We start from the raw sequence: 23976 nt of genomic DNA, 5'->3' as shown, positions 1-23976 counted from the left end.
AAAATTTCTGTCTAAGAGGTTGTTCAGAAGGAGGAAGCTGTTTCAGGAGATTTCACTAGCTGTGGACTCAGAGTGGAAGTAGGAAAGTCTATTCACCTCTAAGCTGTGATCAAAATGATTGTTACAAGGAATAATGGTATTCAGCCAAGTGTTTGCACCTCCTAAACTCTCTTCCTGTTCTGTCTTACCTGGCTGCTTAGCAAGTGTTTTCCTGCCATTATCTGGATCCTGGTGATGTTTAGTCAGTAGATGGTGCTACTTGTTTCACTGTTAGCTACAGCTACCTATTTTAATGATCTTGAAGGGTCTGTGAGGAGGGGAAGTGTTATTCTCTTGTGGACAAGGTGGCTGTATTTTCGCAACTTCTGGAACTATCCTGACTGACTATATGAATGGAAAAATAAAGGAAAATACAACTGTCTTGTAGCATCCCATAAATGTGCTCTCCAGGAGGGAGGGAGGTAAGAACAAATGTGGTAACCTATGCTATAACACTTCAAAGACGACAGACGTCAATTCAGAGTAAAGGACAGATAATGTTCCTCTTTTTGGGAGGGCTCCTTTCTCCAATTTTTTCTTTCCATAATTATGTAGCATCATGCTTTCTGCTCCATGGGAAAGGACTATGAACTGTGCAATATTGCCCTTTTTACCTTGGTAAATTTCTAGGGCTGGGTGCCCCTGCAAGAGGGCATAAATGAGCTTATGCCTGTAAAAGTGTCGCCGCATAGCAGGCTTGGATGGGTCAGAGGACCATGATGGTATGAAGCTGCAGATGGTAAAGCTGACAGTAGGAAAACAGCGGGACGGAGGAAATTTCTCCACTAAAAGCAGTCATGAATTTTCCTCCTCACTGGTAGGCTATCAAATCTTAATGCAGTTCACATTCCTTCTTCTATGGGAGCATGGAACTTCTTCCCCTTGATGTTGTCCACCCAGTACTGAAATGCATTAAATACTTTTGCTACTAATACCAGGATCTCTGATTTTCATTTTTTTTAATAATGGTTTTGCTTCTATCACATGAGGATGGGCTGTATTTCTGGCGTGTTTTGGTGCCACCTTTACCTGGCAGCCTTTCTGAAAGAGGTCTGGTGTTACCCAGTCTTGAAGCATTCTGAGGATCGATGCACCCTGAAGACAAAGGGAAAAGGGAGAAGGTCATTCTACACAGGTTCGACACTGGATTTCCATTAATCTTAAAAGCAACATGTGAATGAATATTTTATACGGCAAAAATAGAAACCATCTGTCTGACAAAAGAAGTACTTTTGCCAATTCCTTCATGGCGTGGCACGCCTGTCTGCTGGAGCTTAATTCTAGATGTGAGAGTTGGTCTTTAGCTGTGATCAGACATGCATTTCCACATTCAGCTGTGCCAGCAGAAGGGCTCCTGAGCCCTGCTGCTGGGGGATTAGTGTCTTGCCACTCTACCAGTTTGTGTGAGTGGGGCTCCCTGTTGCACTTTGAAGAGGACAGGGGTGAGAGCTGGGAACTAGCCCTGTCCAGCAGCACAGCCTGATAGAGGAAGCGACTTCAGCTGAACACCCAGCAGGTAGGAAACTCCAAAAATGCTGCAAGTCTGGGCCTTTATATGTTGGGGATGCCATCTCAACATTCAGAATGAGAATTGCTGAGGACTGGTGTAAGAGCTTTGGCCTCTGAAGCAGGCTAGAATTTGGATCAGAGAACTTACTTGTGCGTCAGAGAAAAACAACAACACAGACCTTGAAAGAAGAAAGAAACAAAGGGAAGACAGGAGAGAGAAGTAGAAGAGTCACGTGGAACAAAGAACAGAGTGGGGCACAAAATGATGAAAAACAAAAGCAGTGCAAACTCAATCTAAAACACAAAATATGATTTTAGGATTATCATATTTTCATTTTCCCAACTAAATCAAAGGACAGCTGAAAGCCTAATGCCATGAATGGTTTAAAAATCCAGTTGTCCCATGAAAACAAGAATGTTATCTGAATTCTTAGTAAATCCTGTCTCCTCTATTTAGGTGTGTGAGAATAACAACCTGATTGCACAAGACATGGCAGAGGAGTGTTTGAAGATATATGCCCCAAACTGCTTTCCAGACTATTGTTATAGAGACAAGGTGGTTAGCAAATGACTCTTTTCTGATACAGTAATTTAGTGTGCTTGCCATGAAATATGTTCAGAAATGATTTAGTAAAATTTAGAACAGATATCCATCATAAGGCTGTTCATGATTAATATAATAATACATGTAGGGCCACGTGTATGCACTAGGGTAGCTCAGTTACTCAACTTTGTCTATCAGCCACTTCTTAGCTGGTATCACCTCTCATAGACCATCCCGTCCCATTTATATTAAAAGTCAGAGTAGAAATACGCATTTATGCATGTATTTGGGAACAGAGAAGATTTCTTTTGCTTTAAATTGCAGTGCCTAGTTAGCACCTTGCATCTTCTACTACCACTTTTCAGTCTCTTCCCTCTGATTTTGTTATTCCTCTGTAGTCCATGGTGGAGTGCATTTGAGAAAAACTCAGATACTCCTATAACTGGTTATAGGAACTCCAATGTTTTAATAATTTTCCTTTCTTTCAACTATTTGAGAAGGTTCAGGGAAGTGACCTTGTTTTGAATGGCTGACCTTGTCTAATGAGGATATGGGGGGGAGTCTTTTATCGACACCCACATAACTTCTCCTAAAAAGTTACAGCAATTGCCAAGTATATGACAAGATTGTATATGGCAGAAATGTGGAACATTTAATACTAAACTTTAGCTGGGAGGTTCCAAAAGTGTAGGGGTCCAAGAGCAAATTTCTAGCAGAACTTAAATTTCAGTATCTGTTTTTCTGAAAAGGTGTTCAATGTTTGAACTACAAAGACAAAAAAATCTCATTGTTACTTTAATAGAGCTTTTCAAACTAAGAGAGAGGATTAAACTGGAAAAGAGGTGAGATGCAATTAGTTTTTGAGAACAGATTAAAAAAATTATATACATTAATTGTGTAGTCACCGACTCAACTCTAGTACAGCTTTCCTAGGCACATAATGCCCTACTGATCACACAGCCGTTAAAAGTTCCCTTACAGAATATGCTGCAACGACTCCCCAGACCGTTAGGCAATTCATTAGAGTTTTAGGGTTGTATAAGCCCTATAATTGCTCTGTTAAAACTAACAGAGAGCATTCCAAATCATGTTTTATTTGTCTAGTGATGAATATTATCGTGAGGAGATTGTTTTTATAAGAAAAATGCAAAAGAGAAGCCAAAATAAAGCAAAAAAGAAACAAGCTAATTTTTGTCACGCATTTATATGTAAATACCAACAGAAATTTGAGCTAAATCTACATGAAGACTTTCTCATTCAAGCCAAATTATATCCCAAGCCAAATTACATCCCAAGCAGACTGTTCCCAAACAATGCACTAGTCCTCAAGTGTTTTCATTTAAAAAGAAAAAAATGAGTTCATGTAGCAATTATCTAGGCACAAAGAGATGAGTAAAAGCTAGGATTTTTTTTCTCCATTGTTTTTTCAGACCATGCAAAAGTATGTCTCTTGCTTAGATCACCACTAAAATAGATTTTGGTCCAGAGTATTTGATTTAGCTCTGTATGTTTCTTGACTTTTGTTAGTTTGATTTAAGAACAGTGTTACACAACGCAGGTTTTCACAGAGTTTATAATTTGACTGTGAGGCATTTATGATGCAATAAATACTGGTTGTATTGTTGGATAGAGGATTTAACAATTGAAAACAGAAAAGTGATGGAAATGGGTGGATCAAGTCTAGCTAATAAAAGTAATATCTACAGCTACAGACTAGCACAGCTAAAGCTAAAGTCAATGCAATACATGCTTTATGTTCAACAAATAATGGGAGCTTGGGGGGAAAGCAACAAACGGTATTTGATAATGGTGGATTTTGTGTGTTTAGTGGAAACTTGTTATGGCATGAGATAGGAAACTGACCAAGTCATACAAGACGCTATCAACACAATCATGGTGTATGGGGCTCAGAAGCAACATGGGAGTTGGCTGGTTGAGGAGAGAGTGAGCAGAGCCCCAGCTCCTTCCTCATCTTGGTGGCATATGTCGTGGTGAGAGGGAAGAGTGACAGGGGTGTTTCCTCCTGTGCTTCTTCAGACTTGTCTCTTAGTGCACTGAAAATAATAGCTAGAAGCAACAGTGTTGTCAGAGCGCTTGAGTCAAGGGACTCCCTGGTTAGATACCAGGGAGTTTGGGGGACACGTGCTTTGTTCCGTGTCTAAGGGTTGTCTAAGGGCAAAATGGCTTTGGCTATATCTGTCATGGAGGGAGACAAGCTGGCTTCATCTTCCTAGCCTGGACCCTAGCTGATCACATCAAAATGATGATCCTCAGCATGGCTGCTGGCCTCTCTAATGCTCTGGACCTCAAAGCAGTTTTCTACAAGAGCTGAGCTCCTGGCTGCTGCCCCGCAGTGTCCTGGGTTCAGCAGCAGCAGTCATTTTTCTCCTTCTTAGTATCTGGTGCAATGCTGTGGTTTTGACTTTAGTCTGGGAACAGTGCTGATAACACACCAATGTTTTTAGTTGTTGCTAAGTAATGTTTACTCCGATCGAGGACTTTCTCAGTCTCATGCTCTGCCAAGGAGCAGGGGAAGCTGGGAGGAAGCAGAGACAGGACACCTGACCCAAACTAGCCAAAGGGGTATTCCATACCACAGCATGTCATGTCCAGTATATAAACTGGGGGGAGTTACCCAGAAAGCCCAGGTTGCTGCTCGGGTCAGGCTAGGTATCGGTCGGCGGGTGGTGAGCAATTGTATTGTCTCCCCTTGTTATTTCCATTATCCTTATTATTATTGGTGGTAGCAGTAGTGGTTTTGTATTATACCTTAGTTACTGGACTGCTCTTATCCCAACCTGTGGGAGTTAACGTTCATTCGATTCTCTTCCCCATCCCTCCAGGAGTGGGGGAAGGAAGAAAGGGGAGAGTGGGCGAGCAGCTGTGTAGTTCTGAATTGCCCGCTGGGCTTAAACTGCGACACACAGCTAGTACTATTAGAGGCTGTGGGCACAAGGAGGCTCCTGTGCGCCCTGGTCACAGCAGCAGTTGGATTGCACCAGCATCCTGGTGTCTTGCTGCTCAGAAAAACCCAAGCTATTCATGCAGTCAGTTCCAGCTGGCTCCTGAGAGAGCCTCTATGGGCACAGGTCCCCACCACCACTGATGGGAACAATCCCAGGATGAATATAAAGCTTGTCAAATACCTAATGGGGTGTCCACTACCACCTCCTGGCCTACAGACTACTCGAAGTCAGTCCTGAGCTCCACAACTGTCAGTGAAATGTGGAGCTAACTTATCTCCCAGCCTAGGGGCAATGCCAGTAGAGGCTGGTGTAGTCCATGTTTGGTAGGGCTTCTTGAGCAGCTGGGATACTGTGAGCAACATGAGACAGAAAGTTACTTTCCTATTTTCACTGCTTGGTTATACTGCCCCGAAGGTGAGATGGGAAAGTGAGACAGAGGACATCTGGACATCTGCCCTTGCACCATCTACGCTTGCATTAGATTATGAGGCTTGACATAACTGGGCTGCATCAGCACATGTGGTGGTGGGAGAAGGATGTGTTTAATATGTAGTTTTGGATAATTTTGAAACTGAAAACTCCAGTGGCAGAACCTGCTGACACTGTGATTTCCGTGCATGTCTGTGTGCAGCTTTGGTGCACAGTGGCTGACTGAGGCTCAGGCTGCGCTGCTTCTCTCACAGTTGCTTTTGACTGAATCATCACTGACAACAGTCAGGAATGTCCTGGAAAAAGATCCGCACAGACACAGCCCAAGTGGGTTGGGAGCTATTATTATAAGCTCCCTGGAATGTTATCTCCTCTCCCAAGCCTCCATTATCTTTGCATTCAAAGTCACACCAGGAGGATACGCTACCTTATTGTAGGATATCCCATCAAACACAGAGGTGATTTCAGCTAGAGATGACACATCCACCACAATTGGATGGGAAGACTGCAAAGAGTCATCCGCCATTACAGGAAGCATATCTTCAGTTAAAACCTGTTCAAGCTGAGAAAGAGAAGGTGTTAGAGTAGAAACAAAGGCAGGAGTATATGACTAACTTCACAGAATAAGTAGCTGGAACTGCATCTTCTCTAGGGAGAGGCAGTAGGAAAACAGGATGAAATTTTACCTCCTCTAAAGAAGGACTTGCAAACTCCTGCTTTATGTGTGAGAGGGGAGGGATAAATTTTTTCCTTAACTAAGATACATTGCCTTTTGCAAATCCTGTTTTCCCATGTGTATTATAACACAAAAACCCACACAGTAGGCAAAAAAAATGAATTTGTATTACCAATTTCAGCAGTGTGACAATATCTGCAAAGCGTTATAGGTTCCTCTTGCAAAAATGGAGCTCAGGAGGAAGGGAAGGAGGGAGTAAAGATGCAGGTTCCCCATCCCAAGGTTTATGATTTTTTTAAAGGAATTACTATTTTTTTAAACAATTAAGTGGCCTGCAGTCAAAATCCCTTTACTTCCTAATCAATATTGACTGAAAAAGACTAATTATCTATTTAGTTTTCCTCTTCTACTACTCACTAGGATGCTAACACTGAAATGGCTCTAGATCTTAAATGAACATGGTATCTAGATACAAAAAGGTATTTTAAATTTTAGGCTCTTTTTTTTTTTTTTTTTTCATTTCTTTAATGTAGTTAGCACAACAGATCCTCTACTTCAAAGTGTAAAAGAAGTGACCCAGGAATGATTTTATTCTCAGCCTCACATAACGTGGATGAGAAGAGACAGTTATGGGGAGCAGGGTGGGAGGCAGCTGAAGCACCGAGTAAACAATGCTTACTCTTACTGCTTCTAAAGTCACTAGGTAAAGGGGTGAGTAGATTTTGACAAGAGGGTCAACCTTTGCAAAACCTACCCTGCATCCTTTCACTGGCACACGTTATATATTTTCTAGTAGCCAGAGTCTCATTACACCTGTACAGGTGAGGGAAATGTTGCATGTTATGTGCCATAGCATCTGTTTGGGAGGGGAGGAAGGAGAGAGCAAGAAGCCTTGCTTTATTCACCTGTTGTTATTAGTCCTCAGAGTATAATGCATATTTACAGCTACCCTTTCGTCTGCAACTCCCTTAAAGTGACTAGAGTTGGTTTTGCTGCACAGCCAGTGCTGTGGGCCATCCTCTGTTACTACCTATTTTTACACTGTGTGGAGTAGAGATCGAGCTGAGGCATTTGAAATGACACTTAAATGCTGGCAGCAGCTGAATGGGAGGATTTGATATTTTCCTTACCAAAAAGCCCAAGCTGTGGACATAGGCCCAGGTTCCCAACCCTTAGACAAGTCCCATGAAGAGACACTACAGCCCAACTAAATAAGTAAAGGAGAAACTCCATCTTCCAGTGTTAGACCTTTCAACAACATTGCAAAATTGCTAAAGCTCTGTCCAGAATCCACCTAGGTATTACTTGCCATAATAATAACCAAACACTTGACCTACTATGTTAAAAAAGAATGACTTTTCCATGCAGACTAAAACTTTACAAAGTTTACTTTGGCTAGTCTCAGACTATAACATAGGTAGGTAGAGAAGCTTAAAACAACTTTTTCTTTATGTTGCACTGCACTATGTTAGTTTTCTAAAAATACGCTTTAAGTCTGCATCGTCCTTGTCTAATTCTTACTCCTTTCCAAAATGCTCCCCTCAACCCGCCAACCCTCCACAAGACAGAAATAATTACCATTTGCCAATCTGGTTCTGCAGCATTTACTCCCAGGAACTCAAAATAACTGGCAAATCCTTCGTTTAACCACAAGTCATCCCACCAATCCATGGTCACAATATTTCCAAACCACTACAATTATAAACATTTAAAGATGTAGTGTTAGCTAAATGGTAAATGGGTAAATGTATCTCACATCTCCACATATAACATTCATTTGTTCACTTTTCTTCCTGTTGCCAGAAAAAAATTACCATAATTCTGGGGTTTAAGTAGGAATTCAGGCCTCGCCTTGTGTTAAAACATCACTTTTACTATAAAATTACATATTACTGGGGAGATTGCTAATGATTCATGAGCCACTGAAAATTTTTCATTTCTTCCCCTCGATTTGATGATTTGTGCTTGTAAGGATATGTTTTCAGACAGCCTGTACAGTGCATAGTTGTCCCTATTTGTTTGCCCAAAAGAGACATCTGCACATGCAAATTAGTTCCTATAAGACATTTCAGAGAGATTTTCATAAACTGGCTCACCATCTAGACCTGAGCATCTAACTTCCAGAGAAGAATTCAAAGGCAGTAGGTAAAGCTCTAACGGGGAACTGTTTTAACATGAAATTTTGCAATCAGTTTGTGAGCACATGTAGAAGATCCTGAGATGGAGTTAACGACATTATTTGCAAGATTAAAATGTTGGGAGTACACTTTTGAAGCACTGTAAAAATGAGTCATAAAAATATACCTGATGAACGAGCTCATGGGCTACCACAGCAGCTACTCTCTGTTTGTTGGAAGTGGCCGACTCATCAGGATCATACAGCAGGTTTGTTTCTCTGTATGTGATCAGCCCCCAGTTCTCCATAGCACCTGTCCCGAAATCTGGAATAGCTATTTTATCTACATTGAAAGAAAGAGAACATAATGACCACTGTATCCTTTATGCCACTTAGCTGGTCCTCTTTCAGTGTATTCACAGCCTGTTTTGCTTACCATCTGTGGTTCTGGCTTACTACTGTGAACTGCAGTCTATAACCTGTGTTTAAGGAGCTGGGAACTGGCCTACGGCAGCTGGTAGCAAAGCTCCACTGACATTAATGAAGCTAGGATCAGTTGCACTACTGAGGATCTGTCCTGCGAGGTGATGGTATGCCACCTCCTGGGAGCGTGCATATCATACATTATTTAATTTTGGCTCCAGAAATGAATAGTATTGTCTGGGGATGTGTTGTAGGCAGTAAACCTCCTGAAACTATCTGCAGCATAACGAGGCATGTCGTTGTTTGTCACACTGTTGTAGTAAAAATATTTATTGACATGTTAACTGAAGTAAATCCCCCATGTAGTGAATAACATCTGCTTCTACTCCTGGCAATTTGTGGGAGTCACTCATTTATGGTCATTAATCAATACAGGTGTAAATTAGAATTGTGAGATCAATTGGCCTGGCAATTTCTTCTACAAATAATACCACATTATTTGGGGTTACTAAAAAAGCACAGGTGGATTTAAAACTGAATAGAACAAACAACCTCACCCCACCCTATCAGAAGATAGGAATTTCTTATTTTGATTTAAACAGTTTGATTACAGAATCAAAGCTGATATTCTGCCAAGGGCTTCACTGACAGTCAAAATGAGAATCACAAAGAGAATGTCAATGCCAGAGGCCATAAATCAATGTGAAACAAAATATTTAAACAAATCATTATGCAGAAACATATTTGATTCATCAGGGTTGATCTAGATGACTTCTTATACCAAGGGAACAACATAATAAGTTAAGATCTGTTATCCAACAAATAGACATTCTGAGAGAAACAGTATAAAATATGTGAGAGCATCTACCCTCCGATACTGCCGAGCTGGGATTACCAGTCCACCCTGTAGTGAGACAGGCCCCTATCCATACTCTGACGAAAGTTTGAATGTGAAGCACAGGTGAGATATAGTCTCAATTATTACTGGGTTACCAGTGTATGAAAGAGCTGGTTTCCCTAGTTCAGTTGTCATGCAAACACATATTTTCGGTAAACTCAGATGATGTTTTTTGAAGGAGGAGATAAAAATCTGTTGTTAAAGTAACAGAAGTTAGCCTAATAGTACATACATGTACTAATAGGTACATGTATAAGCAGCCAGTAAAAGATTTGCATAGCATGGTTAATCATCTTCAAAGTTTGTTTGTTCGTTTGTTTGTTTTTCCCCATTATTTTGCCTTAACTTGTTTGTAGTTAGTATTTTTCCATCCTTTTAAGTTCATGAACCTAACTGAATTACCTCTTTGGAGGTCTTAGGAGTGGGCATTTCCAAAACTCCAATTACATTCTCTACTTTATTAGTTCAAACTGCACAAATCAGATCCAGAGTCCAAATAGCCCAAGCTAAGGGATACCCAACTACACTACTTTTTCTTTGCTTGATTTGTAACCATGGGCAAAATTTTATAGTGTGCCCACTCTTGTTTAGCTTTGGGTCTTTATTTAGCCCAGCAGTAGAAACAACAAATTATATGCTGAACCATGCTCATTCTAAGAAGTGGATACACACCCACTTTGCACTAAGATTAATAAATGGTATGACATTCTCTCTGGCAGTTTACATCTTCACTTATCTCACTGCTGACTTTTGTCCAGAAGTTCCCATGGAAGTGGTACATATTTTTCTCAAACTTCTGGCTCTATTTTAGCTCAAGATGTTCCTTTGCTGATGACACCAATTCTTCCCTGATTTTCCACAAGACGCTTGAATATCACCATGCCAGGACTGGTGCTTCAGTTCAGCAAACTGAACTGGGAGAACTGGTAACAAAACTGTTACTGAGACCAACCCTCATGACATTTAAGAACATCTTGAATCACATGGTACAGTTTTAAAACATCCTAACATCATAGCAGCAGCTAGCAACTAAATGCTTTTGTGCTGTTTTCCACCAAAGCAGAGAGACCTTAAGGAGAAATATAACTGTTACAGTGAATTAATAAAATGAAAAAAGTAAGTATTAATAATCACCTAGTTTTGGAAGAGAATAGCTCACATTGAAGTACTCTTCAAAGAAGTCGAATGCAATTTTTGTTACATTTGCTGCATATTCTGCTGTGTGTATTTGCAGTGGCTGGGCATAAACTCTCAGCTGTAAAATACAGAGTGACAACTTCAGTTAAAAGAAGTTAGAAGGTGCCAAGCATTGAAAAGTCATTTAACATACATACCTATAACACTGCAGGTTTTCTCTAAGAGACTGGCCTGAACACTGAATTCTGTTCCATAACACATTGGTTCCACAAAGGTTTTCAAATGTATGTAAAGGAGACCAAGTCAACATAATCTGTGCACTCTTTCCACAGTATGCTGAAATTGTAAACCGGCAAAACCCATGTTCAGAAGCTCACAGTGGCCAAGCTTGGAGCAATGCCTTGGTGCATACTAGCCCCTCCTTCCCCAAGGCCTGGTTTTCTCAAGAAGGAAGCCTAGGCAAGCACAATTGAAGGGAATCCACTTGTTCTGAGCAGTTCATTGATCTGGAATGATCCCATCAGACTGATCTTTAGGAGCACAGCTATCCTGAAATCTGTCTGAAGCCCACAACACCCTATTTTCTTCAATTTCTTTCTACCTTTTCTACCTACTATCATCACAATTTCCTCTTGTCCTTTTATGCTTGAAGATCTCAGACCCTTTGAATTTAGTCTGTTTACCAAATCTGTAAGCCTTCCTGGACATGCTGGCCCATGCAGGTTGAGTGGCTGGTTGCCTGGGACCTCGGGCCATACAGCCCCCCAGTCATTGTTATGGTGCCTGCTGGGCTGCTGCACCTCTGAAAATCCCAGACGAAAATCAACTCTGGCTCTCCTCTAACCAGGCAGATCCAGGGAAACTGGCATGTTTGGTAGCTCTGTGTGTGATGAGTGACCATTTCTCTGCTCCTCTTGCATATCCGAGCATTCTTTTTTTCCTGAACACAAAAAATAGTGTGTTGAGTGCTGCCCTTTCCATCCCTGCATCTTGGTGCCTGGGACTGCTTTGGCTATTACTGTCAAGCAGTAGGAAACCTCATGCTCTGGAGGACCAGAGTCCTTATGGTACTCATAAGGATAAGGAGGCCTACAGCTTGAAAAATCTTTTTGGGATGTTACCTCCACATCATGAAGACAAAGTTCAACTTCAGAATTTATGGAGTCTTAATGTCTTCGTCCCAGAGCTCACACAGATCTCTGCCCCAGGGCAGAGACATAGTTCTGGAGTATTCACTGGCAGGAGCTCTCTTCACTGTCCCCCAAAATCTCCAGTGTGGAAAGTAAGAGATCTTTATTTGGAGTGAAGTTTTTGGCTTTAGGAAAACCGACTCATTTAATTTTGCAGGCTCTGTGACTCTTATGAATGGGCCACATTCTTCTGGCTGTGTTGGTGTGGCTTGTTTACTCCTCAGTGCTGTCTTACAGTCAGGAGTTTAGGTTCCAAATGGAGCAAAGAAGCTGGCCTATTCTAGGAGCCCTCTTGGAGCCTGACAACAGATCGATTTCAGTACTATGAAATTACACTTCCTCCAATGAGAGGAGAGGATGGGAAAGTGGTCAGAAATAAAGCTGGAATGAAAAAAACAAAACCAAAAAAAGCTTATGAAATTCAAACGGGAATTCATTCCAAGCCCAGGGATTTCCCTCAGGGTCAGTTTGCAATTACAGTCTTCAATTTCCACTTCAGTAAGCTCTTTACTCAATTTAGCAGTCTTTGGTCCCCTTACTGATCCATATTAAGGGTTTCCAAAATCTTCATCGTGCACTAGAACTGACTTTGGGTTTCATTTGTATAATCTCCTCTGTGATTTTCCAAACCAGACATTTGGTACCTGACAGGTAATCAGCTCAGGAACATTGTTTCCAGCTGTAAGCACATTTCCTACTCCTGATTCCATTAATATCTTTGTTAGGGCAATGGCTTTCAGAGAGAATGGCAGAGTTTTTAAATAATTTGCTGTGCCATGTGAGCTGTATGCTGTTGCTGTTTATGAAAGCAATATATGGGTCACATGGATTCTTTCTGTTGGATGAGGGATTTATATCTAGCAATTTATACAGCAAACTATGGAATGTTCTTTTCAGCAGCCAGTGAATCTAAATACCTCGTTGCTCAGCTGGGCTTCAAAGTTTTTGGAAAGGAACACTTTGGTTAGGAGAAGGACTTTCTAAATATCTGATTAAAAAACTCCAAAGATAGCCTGGTTGTCCTGGAGAAAAGGTAATTTTTAGTTATGGAGGTTAAATGGCTCCCTTAATTCAGAACATTCTTACACATATACTTTATGTTCCTAAAGCTAATGTTCATGGTAAGAGAAAGGAAATGGTTATGATTTTAACCTCACTTGAAACCCCAAGTTTTCTAGTGCAGGCAAGCCCTCAGACATTGTTTAATGAATAGCATTAATAAATTATATAGTAATCGAGGCTTGAATTAGAAGACGTTTCTTCAGGCAACCTACGTACTGACACGAACACAGCTGCTTCTACACACACACACTTTAATTACCACGTTTCAGTGAACACTCCCTTTTATTTAGAAAAGCTACAACCAGTCAGGAGCATTGTGGCTTTACTGTTTTCTTGGGGCGAAAAAAACCAAATATTGACCTCAGAGCCATATTCTGAAGCATGGCACGGACAAGCAGAGAATGTTAACTTTTGCATCTAGAAAATAGAGTTTTACATACTTTTGGGGTTTTTTTGTTCTTTTTTTTGTTTGTTTTTTTTTCCCTACAGTATTATGTTGTACAAATTTGCACAAGTTCTGATTCTTCAATTAACTAAACTCTGGAGAATATCTATCAAGGCCAAAGTCCTGTCTCTGACAGTGAATGGAGCAGCCACGCTGAAGAGCATCTGATTAACAAAATTGTGTGACTGGGTGGCCTAAAACATTCTCCTGTTTTGCAAATTACTAAGCCAAACAGCAGGGATCTAAGAATATTGCATTGCTGTCTCAAACCAGGCTCCATTTGCTTGGCTAAGCGTAATTTAGCCTTAGTTATTTGTCAAGAAATAATATAAACATAGGACATGATGCTAGCAAGGGTGTAGAGGAGGGAGGCCTCAGCACAGCACTATGCCAGAAAGCCTTTGCTAAGAACTGAATCAGCACTTTGGACGTTATACAAGGCAGATTTTCACATCAGTAGACAGCCTTAAGTAGGGAAGGATTTGTTGAGCGTTTTCAGATAGAGAAACTCAGAAGAGCTTCCTTGCTAGGGGAACAGTGGTCTGGCTGGGGCTTTGCTCTAGATTCCTTGTCCATCAGTGTCACTTGCCTCCAGAAGAGGAGGAAAGCACTGCCAGCTCAGCTGAACTGCAAGACCATGTGTTACACCCCTAAGGGGAAAGAAAGGGGAAGCAGCAAGAGCTTACAGTCCTGGCATCATCATCTCTCTCAGGTTAAAATAAGATGGAAACCAATAAATAATTAACAGTAGGTTGAGCATCCCAGGCTAGGTTTAGGCTAAATGAGGAGTTTCTGTTGAGGGGTAAATTGTATTTAGGCTTTCAGGTTGTGATTCAATGTAATGTGTTGTGGTCTACTTAAGCCTGATCAACTGCACCTTCAGGAGATTTCAGTCCAAGTGAGAACTGGATTGTACTGCCTGTTGCATCTAAACGAAAGTGCTATTTTGATTTTACACATTCAGATTCAAATATATTCACTTCATTAGGGCATCTACCAAATATCCAGCTGTTTAGGCAGGCACTATCACTGCTTATTTATTGCTGTTTCAATACTTATTTGTAAAGAACTTACACTGGGCTGCTACCTTTAGACACTTGTGAAATAAAGAGTATTAGAGCCAGTACATAGTGGCACATAGCATTGTAGTCCTATGTCTCCATGACAGTAAATAGGAAGACATCAAGTGCATAGCTTCACGCCTTTTAATCCACAGAAAACTGTAAAGTATTTGTATCTATGGCCTGTGAATGTCTCGTACTCCTGAACTTGTACATTCCCTCAGACTTTGGGCTTCACATCAGGAAGGAGGTTGGAGAAATAGTGCTCCTTCCTCACCCATGTGCCTGTATGGGAGGTACTGACTGGAATCTCACCAAGATGGAAGACTGCATCTTGGGAAGGGCTGCAAAACACTGTATGTAGTCAGAGTCAGAAGGACCACTGTGAACACCTGATCTGATAAAACAGGCTGCATAACAGATATAAGAAAGGGAAAAAAATGTTCCTGTTTTTATCATAAAAAGAGATGTTTGGTGTATTTTTTTAAATGGAAGTCACAGTACATCTGTCATCTGAACCATGGTCAGAGGGCAACAGGACTTACAGGTTTTCCACTAGCAGATATTTTCTCTATCCACTCAAACTGGTGTACCGCAAAGCATACCAAGTATGTGCTCATGGGAACTGATTTCTCAAAAGTTGTCCGAGTCCAGTTATTGTCCAGCTGTACAATTTGCTGCAGAAATGGAAAAATAATTAATTTGATTTTTGGAATTACAAACACATGCAGAATAGGGTACAATACATCTTTAAAGACTGAAACTACATACGAATCATAAATCACCTCTCCAGGTTCACCTCTTCTGGCATCTCAGTGCTGATGGCATAAGAACAGATAAAACGGGGTTTTTTTCTGTAATACTGCAATACACGAAATGGGACTTTGCTTTTCTGCACTAAATAACTTTACCTGGTTCTAATTTTCATCAAGAATTTGAAATCATTCAGGTGCACAAGCATTTTGCCAGCAGGAGTTTCCAGTATATGATAGTGTGTTTTGTTCTTGAAATAGTTGCATAAAAGAACATCACTTTGGACAGGTCAGAGAAGAGGCTGGAATCTCTCTTCTCTTAAATACATGCATCATGTAGGAGGCAGGGGTTACAGAGATGCTACTTAGGGTAAAGACAAGTCTAATGAATATATTCTGAACTTGTTTAGATAAAAATTAGCACTGCTAGTTGGTGGATTGTTTAACTGTACATAAGTTTGAGTGCTGACCATAGTTTTTATATTTTAAATACCATTCCTGATTTTCCCAAATGTCCTTAACTCTCAACTGAACTATATGACCAAACCTGCAACCTGTTTCTATGTGGTTCATCCTCTAAATATTTACTTCTGCTGTTCATTATCTGCTGTTGCCTGTCTGGTAATTTTTTTGTGCTTCTGACTGGATGACGAACTTAAACAGGATAAAAGCAAACAGCATATAAAAGATACTAACCTTCTACTAGATACAATACTTCATGAGATGTGATTGTTATAAATACAATGTAAATAAAGCACAGATAATGAATGTTAGAGGTAATATGAGCATGATTCCATGAGCAAAAAAACCAAAACCCTTTTCACAGATTTATTTTTTTCACAGAGATTCACAATCTACGTTTACGTTATTTGACTCATTTTAACTCTATTTGGATATATTTTGTTCTTTTAACAAAGTCAGAACTTCACTAAAAAAATAAAACTTAACTCCGGTGAAAAATGTAAATGAAATATACAGGTTTCTGAATTTGCTGAGTTGATTTTGCTGTGCTGATTATAAAGCTCCACTCCACCAAAACTACTACAGGATGTGTAACACACAATGTGCTTTGCATTTACAAACGATTACATTTCCATCCATTTAAAAGATTTTCCAAAGAGCTTTCACTGCTAAGAACAGAACTACTGACCTTGTGAGCACACCATATGAAAAAGTGTACTGCTATCACCTGTTAGTCAAACCTGAGTATGAACCCAGTAAAATATACATTTCACTGCTTGTACTTGGATTTTAGAAGATTAATCAACAAGTGGTAGCTAGCCCTTTGAATTTGAAAGCTTATTTTTGTATGTCCATACTAGAGGCAAGGTGTGCGTGTAAAGATGTAAAATAAATCTCAAAACTGACTAAATCTCCACAACATCTAGCCTCATACCCTCACTTTCCTTGCCAGTACCCTCACTTATCTGAGGTCTGTAAGGACAGGTACAGCAAATACTCTCCTTTCATTTGTTGTTCATCAAAGTGGCTGGTGCTCTATCATAGAAATATTTTTAATAACAATAGGTCAGAACTTTAAGTTTGCAAAGGGTCTGGGTGGCAGCTGTAACAGATTGGTGATAGTTGTCTCAGCTGCACTGCGAGGGGATAGTTAAGGTTTGGGAGACTCTTTAAATAAAACAGTACACATTAAAGCAGACCTCTTTTTCTGGGTGAGGGAGTGATTTGGAAGATGCAAATGTCAACAGCCTGGAGGCTGGAAGCTCTTTATTTATTTCTTCCTTTATTTGTTTTTTTTTTTTTTTTTTAATTGGCACTTTATCTCCCCCTTCAGAACATATTTATTAGAAATTATACATTGGACTACACATTCAGTTAAACTATTCATTAGAAACGCTCTCAGATGAAAGCCATTCAATCTTCTTCCAGAAGGCCCAGAGGTAAATAATTGATGCCATTGTATTTCGTACAAAACTTGGAATTTGAACCACCAGGTCCAGAAATAGATTATTTAGGAAATTACAGTCATGGTGGACTGACAAGTGTCCACACCCATGGTCTGATAGATGGGATTTTAATTTCTGTATTATTAAAAATAATCCTGGACTTTCTTGCTAGAAGGATCCTTTGCCATTAGATTGTGATCAGCAGACTCTCGCTTTGGATTGTTATGTTGTTTCAGTGATTATTTTAGACTTTCCATCTGGGAAACAGCTGTCCTCCAGAGCATTCCTTCTCAGAGTCCACCTGGTTTGACTGAAGAACCTGCCATTACCTATTTATAGTTAGTGCGGGATGCTTATCTTGAATATCTGAACAGAGGGCCAGCTAGCAGAAGACAGAAGAGATGTTTCGTTTCTGCTTTGGATTTGGCTCTGTATTGCCATGTTGTGTGCTGGTGGACCACTGGGATTCATAACCAACCAACCAGTCCTGTTTTACAGAATATTTATTAGCCATTCGCTTTACAGTGTCTGGGTACTAGAATCTGTGAATGTGCAAGGACCTTGCTATCCATGTTACCCTTCCAGTGGCTTTGTAATAAGAACCATTCCACTTAGGCAGCAGAGATGGGAAATACATACCTGTACTGGCATGTTCGATAGAGCTTGGTATGTGTCTTGATGGATGATAGATATGTTGTAAGTCGCCTTTTTGTTGGGCTCGTCAAAGCAAGGAAAAGATTTCCGTGCATCTGTTGGCTCATGATCTGTAGCTGCAATGCTCCTTAAACAAACAACACATTGGCAAGCCTTCATTACATACCTTTTAAATCCTGTCTGCAATTTCTAAGCATGATTTTTTTAGCAATTTCATAAACTAAAGTCAACTACAAATATTTGTGTGTACTTTTCCATTCATAAAAGCAGGGGACATCAGAAATGCAGAAGTTGGCATCATGTAGGCATGTGTAACATGTATACCCCAAAGTCTGTCATCAGCGTTGTCTAGGTTTCAGAGCAAAAGCTAATGCCAGTTGCTTATCACCAAAAAATTTTTAGGAGCCAGGCAAAAAGTTAGGAATGACCCCTCATGGATGGTAAAAATTTTTCTCACCTTTCTGATGAGCTTTCCCATTGATTTATGTGTCTAAAATAAATTACTGATGTTATAATCTGAACAAAAATTAACGTCCTGGTATAGGGATGTTTACTTAAGTCATTCCATTTGTCTTTTACCCACTAGAGCATATGTTGGGATTGGAGTCTTGAACATCTCCTGAGAAGACACTTTGAAATTGCGTAAGTGCCCCTAAAATCTCATCCTGTTTGTGTGTTTCTTTTTTCCGCAATTACCAATTACAGTTTTCTGCTGGTGCTCCCCTGACTCCATTGATGAAACTGCTGGAGGAAGCATCTAAAGTTCAGGTGAACATCCTAGCGTGTAACTGATGCTATGCTAGCTGCGTTGCGGGGATTTAGAAAGTCATCTCAGTTATTCAAAAATAACTGGAGGAGCTAGACAATGAGGATCACGTAAAAAATAAGGTGAAATTTATGAACATTCACATCATGTGCTCCCTTCTCACAATGACATCAGGCCCCCCCATACAGTGGCAGAGCATATTCTCCAGTGATTGATGGTGAAACGGATCACAGATGCTTCTTCAATTAATTTGGAATGTTGAGCATTTTCTGACAGCACTGCTACAGCTGCTCCAACAATATTAAGGTAGTTTTTCTTTCCAAAAAGTAATTAAAAGTGCACATCATAAATTACTGATCTGCAGCAATCCTACAAGTTCACTTGACAACCAATTTTTCAATGTTTCTGTTGCCCTTGGCATTTCCCTGTGACGGTTAAGTACTAAACTGGTCATTAGGAACTTGTAGCAACAAGGATCATTTACAAGCCTGATGGACGTAATGTGTCTGGGTTCTTTCTATTCATGTTCATAGGAATAGTAACTCAAAAGTTCATGGGCAGAAAGCATAATGAACATTCACCTTAACATAACTTCAGGCTCGATAGATTTTCTTTTTTTGCTTGGTATTTTTTTTTTTTATGTCACCTTCTACTTTCTGTAGGATTCAAAAGCTATTTCACAATTAAGCTAACTTCAAGTCCCCAGGGCAATGCTTCACAACTATTGCTTAAAAAATTGGCTCTATGTTTTGACACATTGATATCTTGTTCCTACAGACTGATAACACTGTGATATCTCTGTTGATTTATAAGGTGATAATCCATCTATCCTCATATATTTGTGGAGGCAGACAGACATTAGCAGTGCAAAACCTTAGCACTACGGGATAGATGATGAGAAGTCCAGGCTATGGCATGCATAGAAGTGGCACTAGAAACATGAAATGTCATTTCCTTTCACACTGTATAATGTAGTTTTTGGATAAGATTTTCTTCATTGCTTGGTGGCTTCTGCCCTTCTACTTACTGTTGATATCCAGACATTTAAATGTGAACTGGAGGTGACAGTTGTAAATATCATAGCAATAAGGAATGAAGGTCTGGCTGAGACTACATCCAGCTGTTGTTCCCAAAATAAAACAGTGCTGCATTTAGAAACATGATGAGTTTCCACCATCACCCCTCCTTTTTTATTTCCAAAGCAGAAGGGGTGGTGCAAAAACTCCTCCCCTTGAGATAATTAAGGCATTTTTCTCCTAGTCTTTCCTAAAATTCAGATTCATTGCTGCTTCTGAGAAAATTTTCTCCTTGAGGAAGAAATCCAGAAGTGCTACTTCTGTACACTAAAGAATGTTTTGCCTTTCCCTAATCAATAAAACCCTAAATGCAAGTCTCTCTGTTAGACATGTGCCCAGCTGAGTATCTTATCTTTTATAATCCTCTTGTTTGCCTTATATGGAGGACAGAGAGAATTCCTATAAAAGGGAAGCCATACCTTGTGACTAATAGTAATGCAAAATAAAAAACAGCCGTTGTGACATTTTTGTATTATCTGTAATATTAAGAAAATTAAAGGGGGTTTTAGTACATTCCTTGAGAGGAACTAGAGTTAAAAGAACCCATTACTCCATGTAAGCCCTGTTGTTGTGTTCCTTTCTGTAGAATATTTGAAAATAACAGATTTATGCTCACTGCATCATGCAAAGTAGGGAAGAACTGTTATTCCCCTTTCATCAATGGGGAAATGAAATGCACAGACAGAGTAACAGCTTTACAAAAGGACTTCCATTCTTACAGTTGGATTTGGGCACCCACACGAGGATCTAGGTAGATCTAATCTAAAATCTGCATTCTCAATTTTTATTCTTTCCTGCTCCCTACCCGCATGTGCATGTCAATTTAAATAGTTGTGTTCCCAAGGTATCTCAAGATCCACTTCTGAGCATGTCCAAAAGCACCTTTGTCCTGATGCGGATTGTATGATCTGCCTGAACAGGATTCCCAAATGAGGTGTTCTTCTCCCTAAGCCTCACAAGGATACCAGACTTGCAGGCATGTTCATCACATGTCTACCTGTTTTCCGTGAAATATGGTGGGAGATTTGAATCTAAGCAAAAGCAGAGCCTGGACATGTGCCCAGTTTGTAAACAAAAGGCATTATATCAATGCTTTGGCAAACCTTTGCCTTCACAAATAGACAGCTGGGGAGCAGCTCAGCCCTGGGATCTGACTTTCCAGTATTATAAATTTGCTCAAAAAGTCCCACTGCTTCTAACACTGCCCAGAAGGGAGGGGGAATAGGTTAATTACATGCTGGCTCTCATTTTCACTTCAGCCCCCTTCTCTCTGACATCCACTACTAATAGACTTGCTTGACTTTTGCTATTACCCAATCTGATTTGTATTTACTTACAACATGACAAAAAAGGAACTATTTGGGTTGACATTTTCCAAGGTTGATGTCTGCCTCAGCCAAAGCTGAAGTAAAAAAAGTTAATTCTAGTCAGCATTGTTTTTGAGTAGAAAGCCAGGGGGAAATGCAGTTTCAATAAGTAATAAAATCCTGTTCTTGCTATCCTTCCTCATCCTATCCCATCACCTACCCTGCTGCATAGCAGCAACTTGGCTGATGGTTGCAACACCACTTGGCTGGTGGTTGCTTTCATTTCAAAGCTGTACTCATCACTATCATGTACATTGCTTCTTCCACTCCTACAAACAATCTGTCCAAACTTAACCACATCGAAAGCATTAAAGAAATCACCATTTGCTCATTCTTATTAAAGCCCTTCTCAAGCAAACACACTCAAGTTCCTTTTTGTATTGAGTGTGTCAGACTGCTGGCTAAGATCGTACTTGCAATTGTAGCTTCCAGCATCCAAACCAAGAAGTAGGAACTCTCTCGAAGTGAGCTCACATTTTATGCTTTCTTTAGTTTATGAAGTTCGCTTTTCTTCTTGGCGTCAGATGCTTGGTCCTTGTCTTCCTGCACTGTCTGGATCTGAGGGATGGGCACTCACCCCTTCTGCTCTGTGACTCAGGAGACCTGCATTCTGGTTCTGCTGTTCTGGTGGTGTGGCAGACCTGGGGCAATTCGCTTAATATCTAGGTATCCTTCACTAATAAAAAGGAAGTAACACACCTCAACTTAGAAAGATGCTAGGAGGTTACACTTTAAAATTCTGTGGGCATGTCAGATGCTCAAAGCATAAAACCAAAGCACCTTCTAAGTCAGAGCAATAGACAGGTGGTAGTTGGAGGAAAACAATAGGGAAAGAGCTGTTTGGGGTCCAAGCTGTTCTCTACATGGCTTCTTCCCAGGTGAGATAAATATGTTTAAGTATGAGAAATTAATGCTTGCTTTTTTCCTCTGCCTCTTGGATTTGCTGCTCCTGGTGCCTGTCACTGCTGCTACTCCTGGCATTGCCTGCCAGCAGCTGAATTGGAGCTGATGCAACTCTCACTCATGACACCATTGTCCCAGGGGGGCAAACAAGTGAAAACACACCAGTGTTTGTCTCCATGCTCCTGCTGCAGGGCCTTGGAAAAGTCTATCCAAGTTTATCTTCTAGATGTAAAGGCTGAAATGAGTCACTTCAGAAATGTAAATATTGAAAAAAAATGAGTGTCCTCTCCATATGTTAGCTGTGAATAAATGCCTCTGAGCAGCGGGCAGTGGCTTTTTCAAGCTTCCACCTGGAAATAGGGCAAACCTGGGAAGTGGAATGGGTTAACTGAACTGTCAGAGGCTTTGTAATCTTTCGATAACTATTGATATACTAAAAAGGAAGAGCTGGAGCACAAAAAAATCCAAGTCAAAGATAACCTTAATAATTTGGACTTTCCTACCCATAATTTAAACCAGCTGCAGGAGGGACAGGGAAGTTTGTATATTCTTCAGGCTTACAACATCAAGGAGGCATGATGTCAAGAAAACTATCACGAAAGCATTTCACACTAAACCTGTTACGTTGGGGAGTGACAGGAGAGAGTGGTGAGAACTGTATGCTGTTTATAAAAGCAGGCCTCAATCCCTCCAGCTCTTTGAGAGAACCATTTGTAAAGCTCAAAGGTAACCTGGGACCAGTAGAATATGAAAAAGCTTTTCAGAATAATAATAACAAACCCCTCATCTCTCCAGCCCACACTCACTTGTCAGCAGCCAAAGGGTTTTGAATACAGCATCTTCCTTTGGGGAATGAGAAAATTAAAGAACAGCCCAGAAATGTCAGCAAATTGGTGAGAGACAAGACTGAGAAGCTGAAATAGGAATAGAGCAGGCCAGAGGAAGTAGAAATAGAGAAGAAAGTTTAATAAATAAAAGAAAAACTGCTTTACTTGATATGTCCGTTCTCAGTGTAGGTGGTCCTATAAAACCCAACCAGGGAACCATTCAGCCAGCCTTGAAACTTCAGGGTGAGTATATAGGGATCACTTTCATCAGTGACAGAGAGCTCTGTTTCTGCCTTCATCACTATGTATTCTTGTGGCTCATAACCAAAGCAGTCATTCACAGCAATCTGCTGTCCTGAAGATTTCTGAAGCGTCGGCATTTCTGTAATCTTGGTGTCTCGCAGGTGGAGCCACAGGTAGCTGGTAGATTTTTCCAAAGCAATAGAAATACTGACTGTCCCAGTGTAAGTGTCTGTCTCCATTTCAGGCTTCATTTCCAGATCATAGTGGATAGGCTTGACATAAGTGGGCAGCCTAAAATTGTTCCAGTCTCCAGTATCATCATCTCTAGAAGGACAGGGACTCAAATCCACTGAGGGAGGAGGGTTTGTTGGCTGATCTGTTTCCCCTGAAGGTTGCTGGGATTTAGGTCTGCTCAATCCCACACCAAGCCCCACAGCGAGACCTACAACGACCACGACGCCACAGATGATAGCCACATGCTTTGTCTTCATGCAGTACATCTTGGACTTCTCATCCTCAAAATCCATGCGCTTCATCTCTGGTCCTGGGTCTGTCCTCAGAGCAAAACATTAACTGTAAAAAAGCTGATTAGTCACTTCAGCACTTGCATTTAGTAAACTCAGCAGACTTGGTTTGTATTTTAATTGTGTAGCTATAGCTGTTCTCTGCCCATCTCCCCCACCTCGCTTTCCACGAGACACTCAATTAATTAACGACAACATGCATTTGGAGGAAATGTGAATGATCAAAAGGAGTGCAGCTGTGCTGGGAGATGGAGGGAACTGACACAGAAGAACATTGTTCCTGCCGTGCTCCCCTTATAAGCAGTGCAACCCCACCCCCAGCCCCTCCTGCTCTGGCCTGAGTTAAATATAAACCAGTACTATGTTAATCAGCAGTCAGGAGATGATCAGATGCCAAAGCTCTGTCAGCAGCTTTCAGAAATGGTTTGCAGATAGAGGTGTAACTGCTCCAAACCCTCAACC

At 40.6% G+C, this 23976-nt stretch overlaps 1 protein-coding gene across 1 annotated transcript in view; it reads right to left on the bottom strand.

The window, feature by feature from the left end:
* ENPEP (glutamyl aminopeptidase) overlaps window positions 1-23767 on the bottom strand; it is a 36322-nt gene extending 12555 nt beyond the window's left edge. Inside the window, exons 1-8 of the mRNA XM_030492906.1 lie at window positions 22913-23767; window positions 17794-17935; window positions 15041-15172; window positions 10735-10855; window positions 8468-8622; window positions 7742-7855; window positions 5915-6049; window positions 1069-1134 (exon numbers count right to left, since the gene is read on the bottom strand). Of these exons, the coding sequence (XP_030348766.1) occupies window positions 1069-1134; window positions 5915-6049; window positions 7742-7855; window positions 8468-8622; window positions 10735-10855; window positions 15041-15172; window positions 17794-17935; window positions 22913-23526 (1479 nt within the window). The 5' untranslated portion in view covers window positions 23527-23767. The remainder of the gene's footprint in view (window positions 1-1068; window positions 1135-5914; window positions 6050-7741; window positions 7856-8467; window positions 8623-10734; window positions 10856-15040; window positions 15173-17793; window positions 17936-22912) is intronic.
* Window positions 23768-23976: the final 209 nt, after the last annotated feature.

Source organism: Strigops habroptila, chromosome 7, assembly GCF_004027225.2.
Source record: "Strigops habroptila isolate Jane chromosome 7, bStrHab1.2.pri, whole genome shotgun sequence".
NCBI classification, from domain to species: domain Eukaryota; kingdom Metazoa; phylum Chordata; class Aves; order Psittaciformes; family Psittacidae; genus Strigops; species Strigops habroptila.
The sequence above is the reverse complement of the archived record's forward strand: the minus strand, read 5'-3'. Positions and strand labels throughout refer to the sequence as shown.